Source organism: Lygodium microphyllum, chromosome 14 (genome assembly GCF_053477565.2).
Source record: "Lygodium microphyllum isolate KBCC chromosome 14, Lygodium_microphyllum_v1.1.10, whole genome shotgun sequence".
NCBI classification, from domain to species: Eukaryota; Viridiplantae; Streptophyta; class Polypodiopsida; order Schizaeales; family Lygodiaceae; genus Lygodium; species Lygodium microphyllum.
This window is the reverse complement of record NC_141148.1, coordinates 151,532,535-151,553,064: the sequence shown is the minus strand read 5'-3', so window position 1 is coordinate 151,553,064 and position 20,530 is coordinate 151,532,535. Positions and strand designations below refer to the sequence as shown.

Genomic DNA, 20,530 nt, shown 5'->3' with positions numbered 1-20,530 from the left:
ATAGAAAAGTGGAGGTAGAGTGAAGAGTAATGGGAAAAAATGAAAGCAGAGACTTTACTTAAATATGAAACTTTTAAACTTACTGTAGTATAAATGAACTTTAAAATAACTTTAGTATAAATGAACTTTCAAACTTACTGTAGCATAAATGAATCTCTCTCTCTCTCTCTCTCTCTCTCTCTCTCTCTCTCTCACCCCATCCCTCCCTCTCTCTGTCTCCTTCCACCTCCCCTCATGCCCCTCTCTCTCTAGGCTAATGAATCTTTCAAGGTTTAGAATTTTCAAATCTTTGTCTTAGGATTTCAAAATCAAATATTCATAATTTAAATTAAATTCTTTGAAAGTTCTAATAATATCTTGTATTGTAATACCCCCTCAGTCGCCACCAAACAGATGGCGAGGGTAAGGCGGTTGACGAGAAAGCCGAGGCAGGAGAAACGGATGATGTCAACGAGGGAGGGGTAAGTCAACATGGAAGATGGCGTGGCGAGAATGGCATTGAGGGGAGCCATCGATAATGGCAAGGGAGGAGTGGAGAGGAAGGTGAGGATGATGGGAGTTAACGACAATGATGCCAAGGGCATGGCCCATCACCTCCACTAATAATAAGAGAAGAAGAGAAGGAGAAGAAAGAAGAAGAAGAGAGGGAGAGAGAGAGGAGAGAAGAAGAGAAGAAGAAGAAGAAGAAGAGGGAGAGAAAGAGAGAGAGAAAGAAGAAGAAGAGGGAAAGAGAGAGAGAGGGAGAGGGAGAGAGATTCTTTTCCTTCCCCTCCGAAGAGGGTGGCCACACGCATCTCTTTTCGCCCTTGTAGCCACGAACCTATACTCGTCTTGCAAGATTATCCCCCACACTCGCAAACTCAACTCTCTCCCCAATTGGCCCCACTAATCGAGCACAAGGTGTGGGAGTCTTGTGCGACTCGCAAAGATCAAGGATGATCCCCAAGCAAAAAATGATGCGCGTGGATGGAAACCCCATGACGAGCAATGAAGCCCTAGGCAAGGACATCACTACCCATCCAACCACAGTACCGGTCGTAAGTAACGTATTTCCAAATTGATAAATGCTTACTTTGATTCCTGCATGAGATGCATTAGATCCATGTTATGCCATACGGGAATAGGACATTAGAAAGGATAAACTGCATCGCAAATGTTCAAAGGATTGAATTTTCCAAATGTGCATGTAAAAAAAAGTCAATTGTATTTAGATACCATGCGATGAGTTCATAAACAACATTTAAGGCTTCAATCATGTCCTTGCGTGCATTTTTCTCACTTTGAAGGTATATGTTGCAACTTGCATGCCTGAAGGCTTGCATGACAAATAGCTTTGTCTAGAAAAGAATCGTTATCGAAGCTCTAGACTGTGGTCCAAGATCACGTTAACAGCTCATGTTTGATAGATTGGGAGTCTTGATATTGTGTGTAGTTAACACAAACGGTGATCATAAGGGCTGAAACTGAGATGCCTTGAGATCCGTCCGCTATGATGTTATCAATCCTATTCAAGGACAGGAATGGATACAAAAAACTCTAGGCCTCAAAGGCAAATGAAGAGCTCAAAAGTTAGAAAACCCTAAGTCAAAGGAACCGATGCTTTTGTACTCAAGAAGGTTCGATTATCAATCAAAGTAAGGGATTATTAGAACTCATGTCTTGAGCAATGTTGAAACTTCAACATATTTCCTAGCTGAATGGAGGAAGTGTTAAGTAAATTTTGCATGGAATCGCTTAGATCCCAAGGGGGAGAGAAAATATGCGATGGAAAGGTTATCACAACTATTCCTACAATATTTGGAAAAGGATATCATTGTTTTGTTGATTGATCAAATAACGTCCTAAATGCTTTTGCATTAAATTGATTGTTGGAATGTGAACTGGATGATTATTCTAAGTATTGGTGTTTGATGGTAAATGCATGGCAAGGGTCTGTAATGACATGTCTATGGGTTGGCTTGATAGGGTCATGTGTTCAATTTCTAGTTGTCCTCACCGACTTTTAGGGTTTTTCATTGTGCTATTCTATTCATCTCGTTCAAGGTCAAGTTGGGGTCTCACAATCAGCCCACAACACCATACACAATTCCAGAGTATTCAACCACAATTTCTAGATCTGCAACTACCTGTGAGGCATTCAATGGATTCTTCCAGTGTCGATCATGCTTCTCATTAGCCAGGGTTTGTCAAATTTCTAGATTTTCTCTCTTAGGTTGTGTCCAATTTACCAATGTCCGATTTTGAAAATGGAACATCTGATTTACCAATGTCCGATTCTAGAAATCAGATAGGATCAGGTCCCATTGTCACAATCGGACAAGGTGTGTTCGATCGAACGGCTTGAAACGGTTTGATCGGGATATGTCCGATTCTCAAAATACGACAAGGATGCTTGGTCCAATTCGGATATATGTTCGATCGGACAGGACACTAGATCTGATTCTGTAGTCTGATTGTTGCGATTGGATGGCCAAGCCTCCGATAGGGTGGAGGTGGTGTGTCCAATTTGGAGTTGGTTTGATTTTCAAAATTGGATGGGTATATCCGATCGGACTGGATGGCCTTGACTGAGTCTGATTTTGGGAATCATACCCTATGAAAAGTGTTCGATTTCGTCGGCGAAAGCATGCATCGATCACATTTTGCCAAAAATCTCCACTTTAATGTTGCTACCACCTACAAAAACTTCCAGGAATCAAGCAGATGTGCAGGCCAAGGGCATCCTATACCTGAATCTTGTAGAAAGCTTTGATCGATCCGATGTAGACTTGTGACCTACAAGCTCTCTATAACTCTCTCTCTCTCTCTCTCTCTCTCTCTCTCTCTCTCTCTCTCTCAAAGCCAAGACTGCAAATGAGGTTTTCCCTAGTCACCCATGACCTTGAACCCTTGCTGGCCAGCACCTTAGCCTTCCCAATCACTCCTCTTGCAAGTCCTACACATATAAGTACTCTTTTTTTTCCATTTTTTCCCTATTAGTGCCCTGTTTAGGACTATTTTATAGCAGTGAACCTTAAGCTTCCCCCTTTGCTTTCTCCCTCCTATCCTACACTAAATGCGAGAAAAATCAAAAGCAAAGTACTGAATTGATTTCTCCTACTCAACTAGTCATCAAAACCAAAAATACTTACTTGTAGCACGGATTAAAGACCCAAAACCTCCTATCTATCTCAAGCTGAAACCCTTACTTTGATGCTCGATTTAAAGCATGCAAGTGCTCAAGCTTGAATCATTAGTCCCGGCAACAGAACCAAAATGTAGAGGTGATCAACTACTAAGACCCATAGACCGCTTATTGTTCAAGTATTTCAAGCGAGCACTAATGGCTACCTCTCAAATAGTCGACACGCTATCCCTCTCTACGAGTGTAGTGAGCTTACCTTGATGCCTGATTGAGTTGCTTCCTCTCTTAAGCACTCTAATAGCTCCATGATTCATGATACAAGCTCAAGCATCTGCAAGCCTCTTCCTACAAGCTCCATCCTCCATAGCCACGCACGAGACAAGAGAAGAGAAGAGAAGAAGAAGAGAAGAGATGGAGGAGGGCTTCACCTCCAAGATCCCTCACTTTGACACACACACTCCCTCACTCACTCACACTCCCTCCCTCAAGCACTCACAACCAAGCAAGAGAATAGAAGAAGAGAAGAAGAGTCCACTTTGTCACACACCAAAGAATGAGCTCTCATTCACTTTTTGAACTTTATATACAAAACCCTAAATCCCTTTTGGGCGGTCATCCCCTTATCCCCTTTTTTACATGGCCGGCTAGGCCCTTTTTCCCATTGTCCTCCTCTCTTCCTAGCTTAGTCCTCCCACCCATTCATGGTTACAAATTGCACAAGAGGGAGCCTGTTGCTCTTTTACAGAGGTTTTGGCTACACATTTATATTTAAAGGTGCGCCTTCTTACTTTTGGCTTCTTGCAACTTCCATGGTTGCATCTTGGACTCGTGGTGGTTGTTTCCATGCTTTTAGATTTCTTCCAGGCCCACTCTCTTGTAGGGCACCTTTTCCTTTTTTTCGCCTTGCGCTTTTCCTCTTGATGCCTCGTTTCCCACTTCGCTTTACAGTAAACACTTTTCCTTTTACTTCATTTCTCCCCCTAGCATAGTGTTGTGAGTGGGTGGTAATGCATGACTGCCTAACCTACCAGTCGAAGGCAAAACACTCGAATATACATCACCTATTGGACATATTGCAAAATATTAGTAGGTACATGATTTGAATGTATATCATGTGAAATAGCAATAGCTGATCCATACTACGATGCCAACTCATCAAAGATAACATCTCTATTGATTATTGTTTCCTATGTAGACATATCAAAGCATTTATATGCTCTTTGCTCCTGTGCATAGCCAATGAACATAGACTTATGTGTTTTAGGATCCAACTTTCTTCTCTTTTTATCTAGAATGTGTACATGTGCAATGCAACCAAAGAATTTCAAATGGCTAATGTCACGCTTATGTGCATACAACTTTTGATATGGTGTCATGCCATGAATCCATGGTACATGACTATGATTCGGTAGGTATACATAGTTGTAATAATAGCTTCAGCCCAATAATACAATGGCATATTCTTCTCATTAAGCATCACACAAGCAGTTTCCATAAGAACCATATTCTTCCTTTCTACTACTCTGTTCAATGTAGATAAACTTTGGCAAGCATCTAACTAGCTACTTCTTCTATATTATGCAGCCTTTGAACATTAACATGGCCAATCCTCTTATGCCAGATCTCAAGATTTCTAACTACACCTTGTCCATGTGTAAACATAGCCAATTTCAACTGGGGGAGACTAGCATCTAGAGTAAACATTTGACCATGTTTTTTGCCCTTAGCAATTAGCTTATAACCATTTCTAAACTCCTCAATAATATAGCCATGTTTATTGAACCACACTTCCAGATTCTACTCAATCATCTACCCAACTAATAGAAGATTCTTAGTGATAGAAGGCACATGCAAGACATTATAGAAATTCTTCTTCTAACCATCATGTATAACCAAGGGAACCATACCCTTATGCTCAATCTTATGATGAGTGTCATCACCTATACAAATGTAACCATGCTTATCAGGAACCATATCAGTGAACCATTTACTATGCGAAGTCATGTGATTGGAAACTCTTGAAACAATGTTGACATACATCATCTAACTTATCACCTTTAGTGACATTATATTGAACACAGGACATAGCAAACGGCCTATCAGTAGTAGCATCCTCAACATGACTAGATGGAGCATAATATCCCTATGAGAGCTGGATTTTAGGACTCGATTTGGACCCGTTCTAGAAGCATTGAAGCTTGTTTTGGAGCCGGAAAGTGCCCGAGAGGCGTTAAAGAGCCAATTTTCATGAAAATTCAAACCGTGGTAGATGGCCGAGCTAGAGTTTTCCTAGATGCATTTTGACATTAGGAATCCAATATAAGTCTCGGTTCGTTAATCGAAGGTTGTTTGACCCTCCATTTAATCCCAGCAAGTTTCGCATTATAAAGCAGCTACCAGATCGGGAAGCCGTAAAGTGCATGGGAGAGGCCAAATTGATGGAGTTTGACGCCATGAAGCTGCATGTCTAGTGAGATTGCAAATCGAGGTTTGTTTGGGCCTTCAAAATTCAAAAATCCACTTGCTAGACAATGTGAACACAAAAAGATGAATCGGTTATTTTAATGTTTTAAACCTTAGGCTTAATAAAAGCCTTGAAACTAATGAAAAATTTGTTGAACAGAGAGAAGCATCAATGTGCCTCCTCATTTTTGCTCGATGCCTCTCCGATTCAAACCCGTTTGGAGAGAGGGAGGGAGATTCTCGATCAAGGCAAGGAGAGGAACAGGATGGCTGCAAGCTTGCCCGTTTTAATGGAGGATTTAAAAATCTAATTTTTTAGTCTTTCTCTCTCCTCCCTCTCTCTCCCCTTAAGAGGCAGTTCATACCCATGAAGAAGAAGAGAACCAATTGAAGGATGCTTGTCCGGCATGGTACCGAATCACTCCCGGATCGATGGAAGGCTAGAGTTGGCAGTTCGAAGGTGGGCTGGGCCTTGAATGAGGGCTGATTTGCAGTCCCGCATCAAATTTTAAAACCTACAAAGAGGAAAAAAATCAGTAATTCTATTTTACAAAGGAAATTTGCTTATTTGTGATATTTGATTGAGCCAATGTTGTTCTTATGGGAGTGAAAATTGGTAGACATGTTGTTTACTATTTGTTCTATGCTTGCATGATGAAATAATCTGAAAACGTAAAGTCAAAATGCTGGAAATAATTTTTAGAAACCCTTAAAACATGGTTTTTATGAGAAAAATAGGGTTTTTGGCGTTTTCGGGTGGGATAAACCAATACACATGGGATAAAATGCTAATAAAATCTACATTTCTGTTGTTCTAAGAATCAAGAGCCACAAATTTAAAAATATATCAATTTTTTATTGGAAAAATAGATGAAAATAGAGAAAAATGGGAGAAAATAAGAGAAAAAATAGGAATATGCCTTAGAAAAATATGTAAAAAATATAATAAGTACTTATGGATGTATGGTAGGGCAAAGCATGAGGTTTGGCCTCAGTTTTTCCTATTTTTTTGTCACAGTGTGTGATTTATTACTTCTTATACACTAGACCATGACAAAGCAACCTCTATACACATATGCAATGAAGCAAAACTTAAATGGTGAGGGGGAGTAGGATTTTGTGCAACAGTTTGAGGGCTGAAATAATACAAATTCTGATTGTTTTTTCTATGCATAGCATTTAGGAAATGGCCTATTTGGAAATCAAGGATCTAGTAGCACAAGGTTTGCCTTGGTGCTAGATTCTTGCAACGAAGCATATACGTATTAGTTGGAATTCATGGAAAGATTGTTTGCATACTAGCACATAGGCTGATTTCGAAACATAATTGTTTGTACACGACGAGACATCCACTATTGCATTGATTATACATGTGTTATCAACTCCTGGAAATGCATAGCAATTGTTTGAATTATAGTTGACCCATGCTTGAGAGGATGAGATTCCCCTTGCCGTAGGTTAGCTGTTCCTTTCTTGGGGGAGATTATTAGTGAGGAAACATGGTATCTCCTGGATCTCACTGACAAAGAGATGAGTCTTGTGTGAATGTATTTATATGTAAAAGTAGCGCATTGAGGGGCCAATCCCCAAGATGTAGGACAGCTGCAGTGGGGTCACGGCAATCAGCCAGTGGGGTACCTCCTATGTCTGTGATACATGGTACTTATTGCCAATATGTGTGGGATAACCCTTTGAGGGGTTTTGGGGAAGGTGCTATTGGGCTCTTATCCAGCTAAAAATGCGATATCAAATGTATCTAGTGTGCATTTAGTTATTATAAACGCTCCTGGCCCACGAGGCTGGGTGGTGGTGGAGGCGTCTATTGTATGCATGAGGTCTGGCTAGTGCCATAGCCAGTGCCAGCCCATTTTTGATCCCATCAGTGGTGCATATTCCGGGAGCTGGCTAGAAGTGGCGGTTTTCAAATCTTGGTCATATACAGGACCTGTTAGCCTTATGCTTTAATTGAGAGCCACCTTGAAGCGATGGATGTCAAGTTAGACTGGTTAAAACTTTGGTCATGATCATGACGATTAATACAAGAAATCCCCAGAACCCAAAAGATACTTTGTCTATCCTGAATGGTGTAGTGGGATCATGGACGCGTCATGTGATTGACTATTTTAGCCTTTGCCCCGAAACTGACACCATGCTTGAGTTTGGGTCACTATGGGAAAATATCCATGGAGCTACCTCTAAGATTAACAGTCCATGGGGATTAGAGAAACAAGAAAGTGAAAGTAATGCTAAGATGGCACAGTCATCTATGATCATTCATGATGATAATGTCATAGAAGAAAAGATTGTGACAACAATGGTCAATATGCACATAGGAGGACATGCTGACTATGATCTCAAGAAACATCCAATGCTAGTGCCCGACACAGTTGGGTATCATAGTGTGATTGCTAAGATCCATAAAGCATTGGATAATGTCTATGTGTGTGGAACACCATTGTTAGCAAGGAATACTTTTTTAGGATCTATCCTAAGTTCAAGCAAAGTGGGGGCAAATGAGAATAGGCTCACTAAAACACCACTAGCAGATGATGGGATAGATCCAATATTTTATAGTGTTGGTCTCCCTAAGTTGGCGGAAAGGGAAGTTCATAGAGGCAATGACCTTTCAACACCAGTGAAGGTGGAAGTGGATGAAATTAAAGACCCTAATACACTAGTACTAGGTCAAGAGGGATACGAGGATTTTAATGGCCCAGTGCTAATATCGAAGGAAAGGACTAAATTCCCTCCTTCTTATAGGGATCTCCCAGTGTTTCATGGGTTGGTTAATGAGGATCCGATGGTGCATTTATGAGAATACAGCCTAACTTCCCTTGCAAGTGGGTATGATGATATTCATCAGATGCTCATATTCACAAGTACCCTAAAGGGAGAGGCTAGAAAATGGTATTGGAGCCTCCTAAGGGGGTCTATTAAATCCTTTGAGGAGTTGAGTGATCGATTTTTAGATGAATATGAGAAGAAGGTGCCTATGACCCAAGTTTTAGGGTAGCTGATACAGATTAGGCAAGAGTCCTATCCTTTTGTTAAAGAATGTCTAGAGCCTTTGATGATATTCCGAGGCTTTGGCCAAGAAGAGCTCCTGCATTGCTAGGTGATGTGCTATGTGAGCTCTTTTTGAGTGGCTTAGAGATTAACATGCAAATCCAAGTGGGAATCTAGAATCCTAAGTCATTAAGGGAAGCAAAGATGCATGCCATTGATTATGAGGGACATATTTAGAGACGTTGGGGAAACTTTTGGAGTTTTTCCCACTCAGTACAAGTGCATTCTAGCTTCCAACCATTTCTACCAAGAGACAACTTGCTTGGTGATACCAAGGCAACCTATGAGGAGAAACTTGGTAGCCAAAATCTCCAACCAAAAAGTGGCAATAGTAGGGATAATATACCCCATGGAGATAAAAAGATTCCAAACCCAGTAAGTCCCATCAAAGCTTGCAATGCTCCCATGAGAGGTAGTTGCGATGGCAACATTGATAGGACCATCGAGCCTATGATTATGGATAAGTGTGCTATGAGTGGTTCTAGTTGTGCTGCTAGTAAGGCTCTCGAGAAGCCTTTTCAATTTAGTGATGAATCATGCTTTCAAGTAGATGCTATTCTTTTTAGTAAAAGCATGGTTCCTATGGCTAAGCAGTTGCAGAGTGGACAAAGGAAAGGGAAGACATCTCATATGAAGAAGATGCAGCATGCCCAAGGTCCACTTGTGCTCAATGGAAGTCATAAGGATGTGAGGCCATCTGGCTATAGTAATAAGTCTGCTTTGAGTCCATTAGACCAATGTGGCAAAATGGGGCAGTCTAAGCATATGAAAAGGAATATGAGATAGGTTTGGAGACCCAAATTTTCTAAATGTATGGTTGGTGTGTCAGATGCAAGGCCAGGAATTGCATGTGGACATGATTTGATGGATTTCCACATAGGTGTGATAAAAGGCCATAATGCTACATCTGGCAATAGGGACCACCCTGAGATGCATCTATGTGATGGGTCTAGGCTTGAAGCTCTACCTAGTTTGGGTTGTACCATTGATACATGTAATGATCCAAATAGGGAAGGGTTGAAAGATCATAAATCCTTGATTCTCCCTATAGGAGGAGTTTCCAGAAAGTTGGGACGACCGATCCATTTGAATGACAACCAAGGAGATGAGATATATAAGCCCAATGAGGTCATTCATTCATCTCATAGTACCCAAGAAGAGATGACCATTATTACTGAGATATCAGTAGAATGGCTTGGGCTAGTGGATCTACAAAGGGCATAGATCAAGCTTTTAGCTGACTCGCATGAGTAGCATGAGGCTAGTCCTTTATGTTATCTTTGGAATCTTGGCTAGTTTGATAGGATGTGGTGTATATGCCAAGAAGACCATGTATTCCATGGATTAGAATGACCTATCCATTTTAGGCCAAGAGGGCCAGTCAGTTTGCAGTGAAATGTGCTATTTCTTTAGGCCAAGAGGGCCATATATTTGTTTGGTGCAGGTATGTTTAATGGTTTGTTGTTTTATTGATTTCACCATACACGTTGATGAAGTCGTTAGAGGGAGCCTTTGCTGCTGCCGAGGAGCTTCTTGTGGCCATTCCAAGTGGTTTCATCCCCTTTCCGAGTTTTTTTGCCTTAAGCAAATAACGATACATATGTGAGGGTAATTTCTTCTTATTTGATTGGGGACTGGCGATCAAGGCATGAAGTCCCAAGTTTAGGTCTGTATGTCTATGGGAGGTCTGAGTAGTCATTACCTCCTGCAAAGGCATTGTCAGGCACTGAAAGATCTGTTTTCGATCGAGTTCTAGTGACCCTATTTTACTGACCTGCTAGGCGCCTGATCTAGGAGGTCCTATTAGTGTGAGGCAGTTAGAGAAGACTACTAAAAATACCCAAAAGGAAAAACCCTAAATATCTGAAACAAAATATATGAATATACGAAGGTGTGTAAAAAGGAATTCTAACCCCTAAAACAATCCAATAGAAAAGAAAGAAAAATCTTTGAGCAATTGTTCATTTGCTTTGCAAAGGCCTGGTAGGTTCCTGGGGACGAGACAAGACCCGGTGCCGATGCCTTGCCTTCCTAGGGGTGGCAACTAGCTGAAAAGCAAAGGACTAAGAATAAGAGAAGGTTGGAGCAAAAATAAAAGTGAGTGTTGGAAAAGGATTAAGTGTCACCTCGCGAGGGCTTGGTAGGTTCTTGGGTACTGAGATAGGACCTAAGGCCGATGCCTTGTTCTCCTTGGGTCACTACGCTCAGCTCCCTCCTTTTTACATGCAGCCCGAGTATGGAAAATAAAGGCCTAAAAGGACAATGCGCTAAAAGCAAATATTTCTTGATCAAGCTATAGGAGTCCTCACCTCGTAGGAGCTTCTAGTTGAGTTGTCCTTAGTTAGGTAGGTAGTTCAGGCCACCACTTAGTATGACCTCTTTGATAGTTCTTTTTAGCTTGGCCGTGTTGGAGCAACATGTTAGTGACTAGCTCTAGTCTCTTATCAGTTTGTGCTAGTCCTACTCCTTGTGGATTACATGCCTTGGTTTTGTCAAGGGGTAGGGTGAGAGCTGTGATGTGTTTTGTTGTGTATCTATTTTGTATCAGCTTGATGCTCTTTGTGGTTGTGTTTATTTGCAGATTCGTTTGTGGGATTCGACAGGTTGAGTTGCCCTATCCCATGGTCGCCAATGAGAGCTGGATTTTAGGACCTGATTTGGACACGTTCTAGCGTTGAAGCTCGTTTTGGAGTCGAAAAGTGCCCGAGAGGCATTAAAGAGCCAATTTTCGTAAAAAATAAAACCATGGCGGATGGTTAAGCTAGAGTTTTCCTAGATGCATTTCGACATCAGGAATCCAACACAAGTCTCGGTTCGTTAATCGGAGGTCGTTTGATTCTCCATTTAATCCCCACAAGGCTTGACGTTATAAAGTAGCTATCGGATTGGGAAACCGTAAAGTGCATGGGAGAGGCTAGGTTGATGGAATTTGACACCATGAAGCTGCTTGTCCAGTCGGATTTCAAATCAGAGTTCGTTTGGGCCTTCAAAATTCAAAAATCTACTTGCAAAACAATGTGAACACAAAAAGATGAACCATTTATTTTAATATTTTAAACCTTACGCTTAATAAAAGCCTTGAAACTAATGAAAAATTTATCAAACAGAGGGAAGCATCAATGAGCCTCCCATTTTTGCTCGATGCCTCTCTGATTCAAACTCGTTTTGAGAGAGAGAGGGAGATTCTCGATCAGGGCAGGGAGAGGAACAGGATGGCTGCAAGCTTGCATGTTTCAACGCCCTGAACAGGGTGCCTCCTCAAGATTCAGCTGTAAGTGGTGTGGTGACCAACATTTCCCTAGGAATTGTCTGAATGTCAAATGCGATATTTGTGGAAAGTCTAGCCACTTAGCTACTACATGTTGGAGTAAAATCAATTCTCTCTAACAAGGAAGTAAACAACCAGGTCTAGTTAATCATCATGCACAAGGGAATAATCTTCATCAAGATAAGGGACCAAGATAAATACTGCAACGAGGAAAGGCTATTGTAGAGGAGTTGCCTCATGGCAGTGGAGTCAGTCTTATTGAGGTTGTACGTGTCAATGACACTAAAACTTCTAATCTACAAGCCATAACAGGAGGTCAAAAGACTAAAGAGGGTGAAAAATGAATTCTAAAACATGTCAAGGAAAATCCTAAGCAAGATGCGAGGGGGAAGCAAGTCTTGAATCCTGATATGGAAGGTGGACCTCTAAGGCCTGTTGATAGTAAGAGAAGGATAAAGAGTTGCCAAGAAAGAAGGTAAATCTTAAAAAAGAGGTATCAAAGCCGATCCAAAGACCAAAGGAGAGAATGGTTTGGCGAGAGAAGAGAACTTTGGCTAGCTACCATGACTTTGATCTAGCAAGTTCTCTTTGAGAAGTTAAACCAGACGTGAATCTTCTGCAATTGATTAAAGTGTCTCCAGGAGTACGCAAGGAATTCAAGAAAATCCTACATATTGGGTATATTGTAGAACGTTTGGGCATGGCACGAGTGGGAGAAGATTGGTTCGATCATGCTGAAAAGTATTGTCCCAAAGTTTCAGCATATGTGGATGGAATATTAGTAGAGCATGCTATCGTGGACACTGGATCCTCCATCAATATCATGAGTTCAAACTTGATGAAGAGGCTAGGTCTAGAAATCCAAAAAGATGGTTTCACACTTCTTAGGATGGCCGATGATAGTCTAAGGCAACCAGAAGGTTGCATCACTCAAGTCCACATTACCGTTGCAAGCATTGAATGCTATCTGGACTTTAGGGTGATAAGGTTTGCAGGACGTCCTAGCTATTGAGTTTTGCTAGGTAGGCCATGGATTTTGTGAACAGACTATCAAGTTAATATACCTGCTGGTCGAGTGATTCTAGGTAGAGGTGCCAATCGTGTAATAGTGGATGCTTACCCTGAGTCTCCTTAGAGTGAGAGAGCTCCTTTATCCTCTACTGAACTAGAAATGGTAGATGATCCATTAATCAAATGCTTATTGGGCACATATCAAATCCTAGATTGGTGTGAGTTGGCTTTGAGCTAGTTACCTCTGACACAGAGCATTGAGGAAGAGGGCCTTCTTGAGAGGAAAGAGACTCTCTCTCCTTGTGGGTCTGACATGTTGTTTAAGAAAAGGGGCTTCTTAAGATCCACAAGATGGCGTGAATCATATGGGGACTATTGCATTTGCAGCTTGTGCGGTGATAATTGTGGTGGCAAGCGCATGATTGGCTGCACAAGCGCATGACCCTTGTAGCAAGTACATGGTGAGCCTAAGCCCCTATGTGTGGCGTATGTGCAAAAGGGCAATAATGGCGTGATTGGGGTGGATTGCTGCGTGTCACTCGGTAAGGTGGTGGGGGCCTACCCGAAGTGCGTGTGCAAGCTTGCTTCCCTCTCCTCCGTCGTCCTTGACATCAACGCCAACCGCACCAACTCCCTCAACACCCTCTCCTCCATAGCCTCCCTCATCTCTTGCAACAGCTCCTCTCCTCAAGATTCAGCTGTGCTGCTCCAACTGATAGTTCTCCTAGGGGGCGGCGCCTGGACGCGGCCCCTCTTGGCCTGGCTAACTGGCCTAGCCACACAGAGAGGGAGGGAGGGAGGGAGGGAGGGAGGGAGGAGGAGGAGGAGTCTGCTAAGGAGGCTCATGATTACAATCATTGCTCACAATTGCCTCATTTTCACCACCCTTCAGTCTCATATTTTCACCTTTCTTATCACCAATTCAAATTTGCTTTGATTTGAGAGTTGTAGGTTCGGAAGCTCTCTAATGTTTTAGTGCCTCCCAAACTTGAAGTTCAAATAATAAAGTAGTATCGATATATATATATCTTACTAATATATTATTTTAGCTATAGGTTCGAAAAGCCCCAAACTTCCAAAGGGCTTCCCGAATCTACCCCCTTTTCCAAACCTTCATTTTTCAATCAAAATCCCCTTCCCTCCTCTCTTTCTCACGTGCAATATCTCATTTTCTCTTCCCTGTGCCTTTTTTTATTAAAGCCTTTTCCCCCCCTCACATCCCTTTTTAAAATTAAAACCCTTGAATTAAAATAAGGAGAGAGAGAGAGAAAGAGAGAGAGAGAGAGAGAGAGAGAGAGAGAGAGAGAGAGAGAGAGAAGAAGAGGAGAGGTAGGGAGGGAGGGAGAGAGGGAACGCAGAGAAAGATAATTATAAAATTTAAGAGAGAGAGAGAGAGAGAGAGAGAGAGAGAGAGAGGAAAAGAAAAAAGGAAAAGAGAGGAGAAAGGAGGAGAGAGACAAAGAGAAGAAAATGAGAGAGAAAATAAGAAGAACTACTATATTATTTTAGCTATATGTTCGGAAGCCCTGAACCTCCAGAGGGCTTCTCGAACCTACCCCCTTTTCCAAACCTCCATTTTTCAATCAAACCCCCCTCCCCTCCTCTCTTTCTTACGTGCAATATCTCATTTTCTCTTTCCCTTGCCTTTTTTCAAGAAAGCCTCCCCTTTCCCCCCCCCCTTCTTTTAAAATTAAAACCCTTTAATTAAAATAAGGAGAGAGAGAGAGAGAGAGAGAGAGAGAGAGAGAGAGAGAGAGAGAGAGAGCAAAAAAAGAAGAGGAGAGGGAGGGAGGGAGGGAGGGAGAGGGGGAGCAGAGAGAAAGAGAATTATAGAGAGAGAAAATATAACATTTAAGAGAGAGAGAGAGAGAGGAAAAGAAAAAAGAAAAAGAGAGGAGAGAGGGGGAGAGAGACAGAGAGAAGAAAATGAGAGAGAGAAAATAAGAAGAAGAAGAAGAGAAAGAAGAAAAGAAAAAAGGAAAAGCGAGGAGAGAGGGGGGGAGAGAGACAGAGAGAAGAAAATGAGAGAGAGAATTATAGAGAAAGGAAATATAAAATTTAAAAGAAAGAGAAAAAGTGATTTTTTTAAAATTAAAATAAGGAGACAGACACACACACACACACACACACACACACACACATATGTGCAAAGAGCAAAAAAGAAAGAAGAGGAGAGGGAGAACATAGAGAAAGAGAATTATAGAGAGAGAAAATATAAAATTTAAGAGAGAGAGAGAAAAAGAAAAAAAGAAAAGAGAGGAGGGAGGGAAGATAGAGACAGAGAGAAGAAAATGAGAGAAAATAAGAAGAAGAAGAAGAGGGAGAATTTGAACATAGAGAGAATTATAGAGAGAGAAAATATAATTTTTAAAAGAAAGAGAAAAGAAAAATTTTTAAAGAGAGAAAAAAAGAAAAAAAGAGAAGAGAAGAAATCTAGAGGAGAGGGGAGAGAGAGTGAGAAAGAAGAAAAATAAGAAGAAGAAAGAGGAAAAGAGGAAGAGAGATGGAAAAAAAGAGAAAAGAGAAAATTCTTTTTAAAATTTAAATATGTTTTGAGAGAGAGAGAGAGAGAGAGAGAGAGAGAGAGAGAAGATAAAATTTAAAAGAGAGAGAATGAAAGAAAAAAAGATAAAATTTAAAAGGGAGAGAGGAAGAGAAGAAAAAAAGGAAAATTAGGAGAAAGAGTAGAAGAAGAAAAGGGGGCGGAGAGAGAGAGAGAGAGAGAGGAGAAGAGAGAGAATATACATATAAAGATAGAATTATATATAGTAAAAATATAAAATTTACATGCTTTAGGAGAGATTGAGGGGGGGAGAAAGAAAGTGAAAGAAGAAGAAGAAGAGAGAGAGAATATGTAGAGAGAATTATAGAGAGAGAAAATATAAAATTTAAAGAGAGAGAGAGAATAAAAAATAGAGGAGAGAGAGAGAGAGAGAAGAAAAAAATTAAAAAAAGAATGAAGAGAGAGAAAAGAAGAAAAAAAAGAAAAAAAGAGGAGAGGGAGAGAGAAGGAAAGTAAGAAGAGAGAGGGAAGAATAAAACGAGAGAGAGAGAGAGAGAAGAAAAACGGGGAGAGAAAAAAAAGAAAGAAAGAGAACTAGGAAAGAAGAAAAAATAAACTAAAATAAAAGGCAAAGAAAGAGAGAGAGAGAGAGAGAAAATTAGACATAGAAAATTTGGGGGAGAGAGAGAGATGAAAAAGAAGAGAGAGAAAGATAAAAACTAGATTGTTAAGCGAAGGCGGCCTAGCGTTTTGTGCGCCCGAAGCGCGGGCGCACAAAACGCTAGTGTATATATACATAGAGAGAGAGAGAAGGGCATAGAGGAGAAAGGGGGAGGGTTTAGGGGTGTGGGTTTTATCCTTGCGTCACCCATATGATGCACATTATTTCTACGAAAAAAAGATATAAAACAAAGGATATAAACAATGTTTTCCGCAGCGATGAGGTGGTGGTGGCTATCGAACTTCGCAGATAAGAAAGAATTTGAAAGGTGAGGCTATGGCGACAACCAGCTCCTTCTCGAGCCTGCAATGGTTCCCTTACTTTCAAAGGGACGCTTCCCATCGCCACCCGTCCGTATCTTGCAGCGCAGCTTCCCATACACGGCCAACCACTTCCTCTTCCTCTACCAGGTTTACCTCCCTATCGCGGCTTTTCTCTGTTTTTGTCTGCTCATCGTCCTTCCCTTTCGCACTGATTGCGTGTTGCTCCACTTCCTTCTAAATTGACAGACATTTGCTTTTGATGGCCTTGAAATGGAAGGCTTGAAGCCCCAATAACGAGGAGGCATATCGTCGGTGACCTTGTCTCTTTGCTCACTTTTGCAGTCATTCCAGCACCTGCCAAAGGATCAGAAAACCTAGGTTCTCTTTCTTATTCCTTCGTCTTTTGCGAGAACTTTTATTTGTTGAATTTTTCATCGATTGATACAGAAGCATTGCACATGCAATTTGGGATTATGTAGAAGCATGGCACTTTCACAAGTATTCGTGTGCACGAGGAACCATGCATTCTGTGCATTTTTTATGAGCTGTAGTGTCTACCACAGTCAAATGTATATGTGAATTATTCTTTTTTAGGATCAGCTATGGAGTACAAGCCATACAGCAACGAGCTGGACAAGTATTCTCTTCTGGTCCCACCAGGTCTGATAATGTCCACCTATCATGGGCACACTTATCATTCTAATTTCAGTTCTGTCACATCAATTGAACTAGATTTTATGCTTACGCGATTATTTTGAAAAAAAAGTTTTTTTAATACAGCTGTGGTTGTCATTAAATTAACATTTCTTATTGTTATTACTTTCTGGAGATTCAGCATTAAGTAACCACCAGTTATGCTTAAGAAGGATTAAAAAGTAAGTCTGTAGAGAATTTGTGGTTAGGTACAATCAAAGGATTAAATGGAAGTTGTAGAGAATTTGTGATTAAGTAGACCAAAGGATTAGAAAGAAAGTTTGTATGAACTCGTGATTTCAACATACTTGATAATTGCTGCTATGACATTGGCACTATTTATTTGCTGCTGACTTTGAATTCTTTCCACCGTTATTAGGCTCAAAAGTTTTCTTTTCAGGCTTTGATTTGTTGGTCTTATAAGCAACAATTGTACCATGCAGCAATTCATCAGGCACAAGAGCATTCTCTATCAAGCGAAAGATGCTATGCACTTTGGTCTTCGTAATCTTGGAAGCCTGCAACAATACTTCTGCTGTTTTTGTTATTGCATAATAACCTCCATGTAGGGACTAGTGGACTACAAAGCCTCCCTAAACATTTTGTCGTACTTCTTCAAGCGTTTGCAATTGGTGATTCAATGCTCTCATTGGATCCATGCAGTCTTCACTTCCACCTTAAAGATGCTAGGGAGCTATATATTGCAAAACTCTTGCTTGAAGGATACCCAAACTTTGGTGCTTTACGTTGGACCAAAAGATTTTTCCAGCATTATCACGCATTCCCTTTGAGGAAAGTGGATGCTTTATGCACCTTGAACCATTCAATGTAGTTCTCTCTTGAATAAGCTTTGTCAAATGGTGGGTGAAAGCTAAGCTTTCATCTTGCAGGGTGAGCTTGTCATAAACAGTCGATTGCAAAAATCTAGGTTGAGTTGCATGTCCATTTGTTTGAACTATATTTCCATGTGTGGATGTCGTATTTGCATTACGAGACACTAGTACCAACCTGATTCGTAGATGTGGTTGCATCCTATCCCAAATCTTCTTTGAGTGGTTAGATTTGCGTATATCACATTGGGTCGATCAGTTCTTGCAAGCGTGTTCCCTTGTAAGGTATTGGATCACCATGTTAGCAAATTAGTTAGCTCATATATGAGTTTGTGTGTGGATCAATAGGGCTGGGCACATTTCTCTTAGTTGTGATTAGGGCTGCATTTTTTGCGCTTGATTCGTGGGCGTTTATTGCTGTCTGACCAGCTTGTTAATTTTAATATTTTTGGGCTGGTTGACTTTTCCATGGTTGTAGCCTATATAAAGGCTGGGCTCTCTGCTCCACAATTATTTCTCACTTTGCATATTTTCACAATAGGTATTGTTGGAGAGAGGGAGTTGGTGTTAGTGTCCACTGAGCTTTGATGACTCACTTTCAACTGTCTCATGTCTTGGTATATAGATTCCATTTCCTGAGCATTCTTTGAGTTCTTTTTTTGCAATCTTCTCTTTCTATGCAGCCTCTTTTTTCTCTCTTGTGCTGTACAGTCTATTGTAATAGTTTTTTGCGCTTCCATTGTTGCACCCACTTTTAACATGCTATCAGATTGGAACCTTGGTGTTGATTTCTGTTGTTGCAAGTTGGCCCTCACACTTTTCTGATGGTTGATCAATCCCTTTGTTACGGGGAAGTGAACTTTTATTGCTTTGCTTAGCATTTGATTAAAATCTAATGAAATGTGCATATGTGATATGCACATGTGAGGTGCACGTAAATTATTTCAGTGTGTGGGATCCAAGGCCCCAAGACATTAATTGATGCCAAAGGCAAAAGTTGTAATAATTTATGCTTGATAGATACTAAGTGGTATTGGGTGTCAGAACTTGGCCTAGACTTTTTAATTAACCACTAGTATCAGTTGTGATGTTAGGAAATTGACATTAATTAATTAATTAATGCCAATTTTAGGCTAATGAATGCTTAGGATCACTTGGGTGATAAATTGGCTTGTCGCTTAGCCAATTAAATTGCTGGTTGGTTAGATTACTTTTGGGCACAAAAATAATTTATATTCTAAAAATTAATTTAATGGGCTTGATAATATTGGAAATTTAGTTTAGAAGGTTGCCACTTGACAAAATTTGCTCATGCAAGTTTGGAAAAGCTAAATTGGGGCTAAAGAGGAAGGGAAATCTCATTTTTGCATTTTGGAGCTGTTGGGAAGAGAGGTTAGGTTGTTGTTGCTTATCTTTGGGTCATTTCTCAGCCATTGGAGACTATTTTGGTGAAGGCAACTACATATTTTTGACCAAGGGAAGGTGGTGATCATGGTAGATGTATTTTCTCTTGAAGATTCAACCTTCAATAACACACCTTTTGTTGTTGGTGAATGCATTTTGGATTGGAAAACCGAGTTAGCAGCTCAATTTAACCAAATTCTTGTCACAAATCTCTAAACTTTCTCTCTCTACAACATTCTCTCTCTATAGCCATTTTCCAGCTTTGCTTAAGGTTAACCTTAATTTAATGACTATGAGTAAGTGCTATAAACTATCTTCGAGGTATCGTGGGTCTTTCCAAATTACCAAGAATATAACTAGTGTATCCTATGATTGTTTCTAAAGATAGACGATATTGTTTCTAGGAGATCTGTTGGTAAGTGTAGTATTCTTTCATTCTCATTTATAGGAGGCCCTTGGTACATGTATCAACTATATTAAGATACCGTGGCTATAGTTTGTAGTAGGGGCAAACTTGATCTCTTCCTTTTACCTGTAATTTAAGGTGGGTGGAGAGTAAAGATGCTTTATTGCCTAGTCAAACAGTGCATGATAGGCCAGACTTGACCACTAGAGCCTTCTTTTAAAAACCTTCAATAACGCATCTTTTGTTGTTGGTGAATCCATTTTGGATTGGAAAATTGAGTTAGCAGCTCAATTTAACCAAATTCTTGTCACAAATCTCTAAACTTTCTGTCACAAGACTGTGACAACTACTATCTTTTTGTTGATTTCTTTATTACATATTTTATTTGGTTTTTCTTTTTGGAAGGATCCCTCTTGAAATCTAAACGCCTGAGTTGCATGGCCAGTATGTGAAACGGATAGGAATGTCTAGTGAGTCAAGACTGGGCAGTTAAGGTCCAAGACAAGTCTGGAAGAGACTTGTGAAAGTGTATATGGACAAGTGTGTCGAAGAACTAGCGTGGAAGAGACTAGCTCAAAGTGAAGATGGACAAATCTTGAAGAGATTAGTCCATGTGGGATCATCAGTGGAAATTCACTTTCAATTGAGCTACGTTACAAATTTGGATGTAGCCATAGTTTGCAAAGATGGTCAGAAGACTAGTTGGGATGCAATGGAAGCAACTCCTAAAATTTAGGGAGTTACTATTTTTGGACCTCAGAATTTGTTCGCGTCATTA

General features: G+C 40.5%; 1 protein-coding gene across 5 annotated transcripts in view; it reads left to right on the top strand.

The window, feature by feature from the left end:
- The first annotated feature begins 16,353 nt into the window (after positions 1-16,353).
- Positions 16,354-20,530, top strand: part of LOC148026243 (Photosystem II reaction center PsbP family protein) — a 49,605-nt gene continuing 45,428 nt past the window's right edge. For 2 of the 5 annotated variants that reach the window (XM_087693548.1, XM_087693546.1), the window contains exons 1-3: positions 16,355-16,566; positions 16,697-16,797; positions 17,014-17,079. In XM_087693548.1, the coding sequence (XP_087549674.1) occupies positions 16,433-16,566; positions 16,697-16,797; positions 17,014-17,079 (301 nt within the window). In that variant the 5' untranslated portion in view covers positions 16,355-16,432. Of the gene's footprint in view, positions 16,567-16,665; positions 16,798-17,013; positions 17,080-20,530 lie in introns of all 5 variants that reach the window. The other 3 variants (XM_087693547.1, XM_087693550.1, XM_087693549.1) reach the window with 3 other exon arrangements.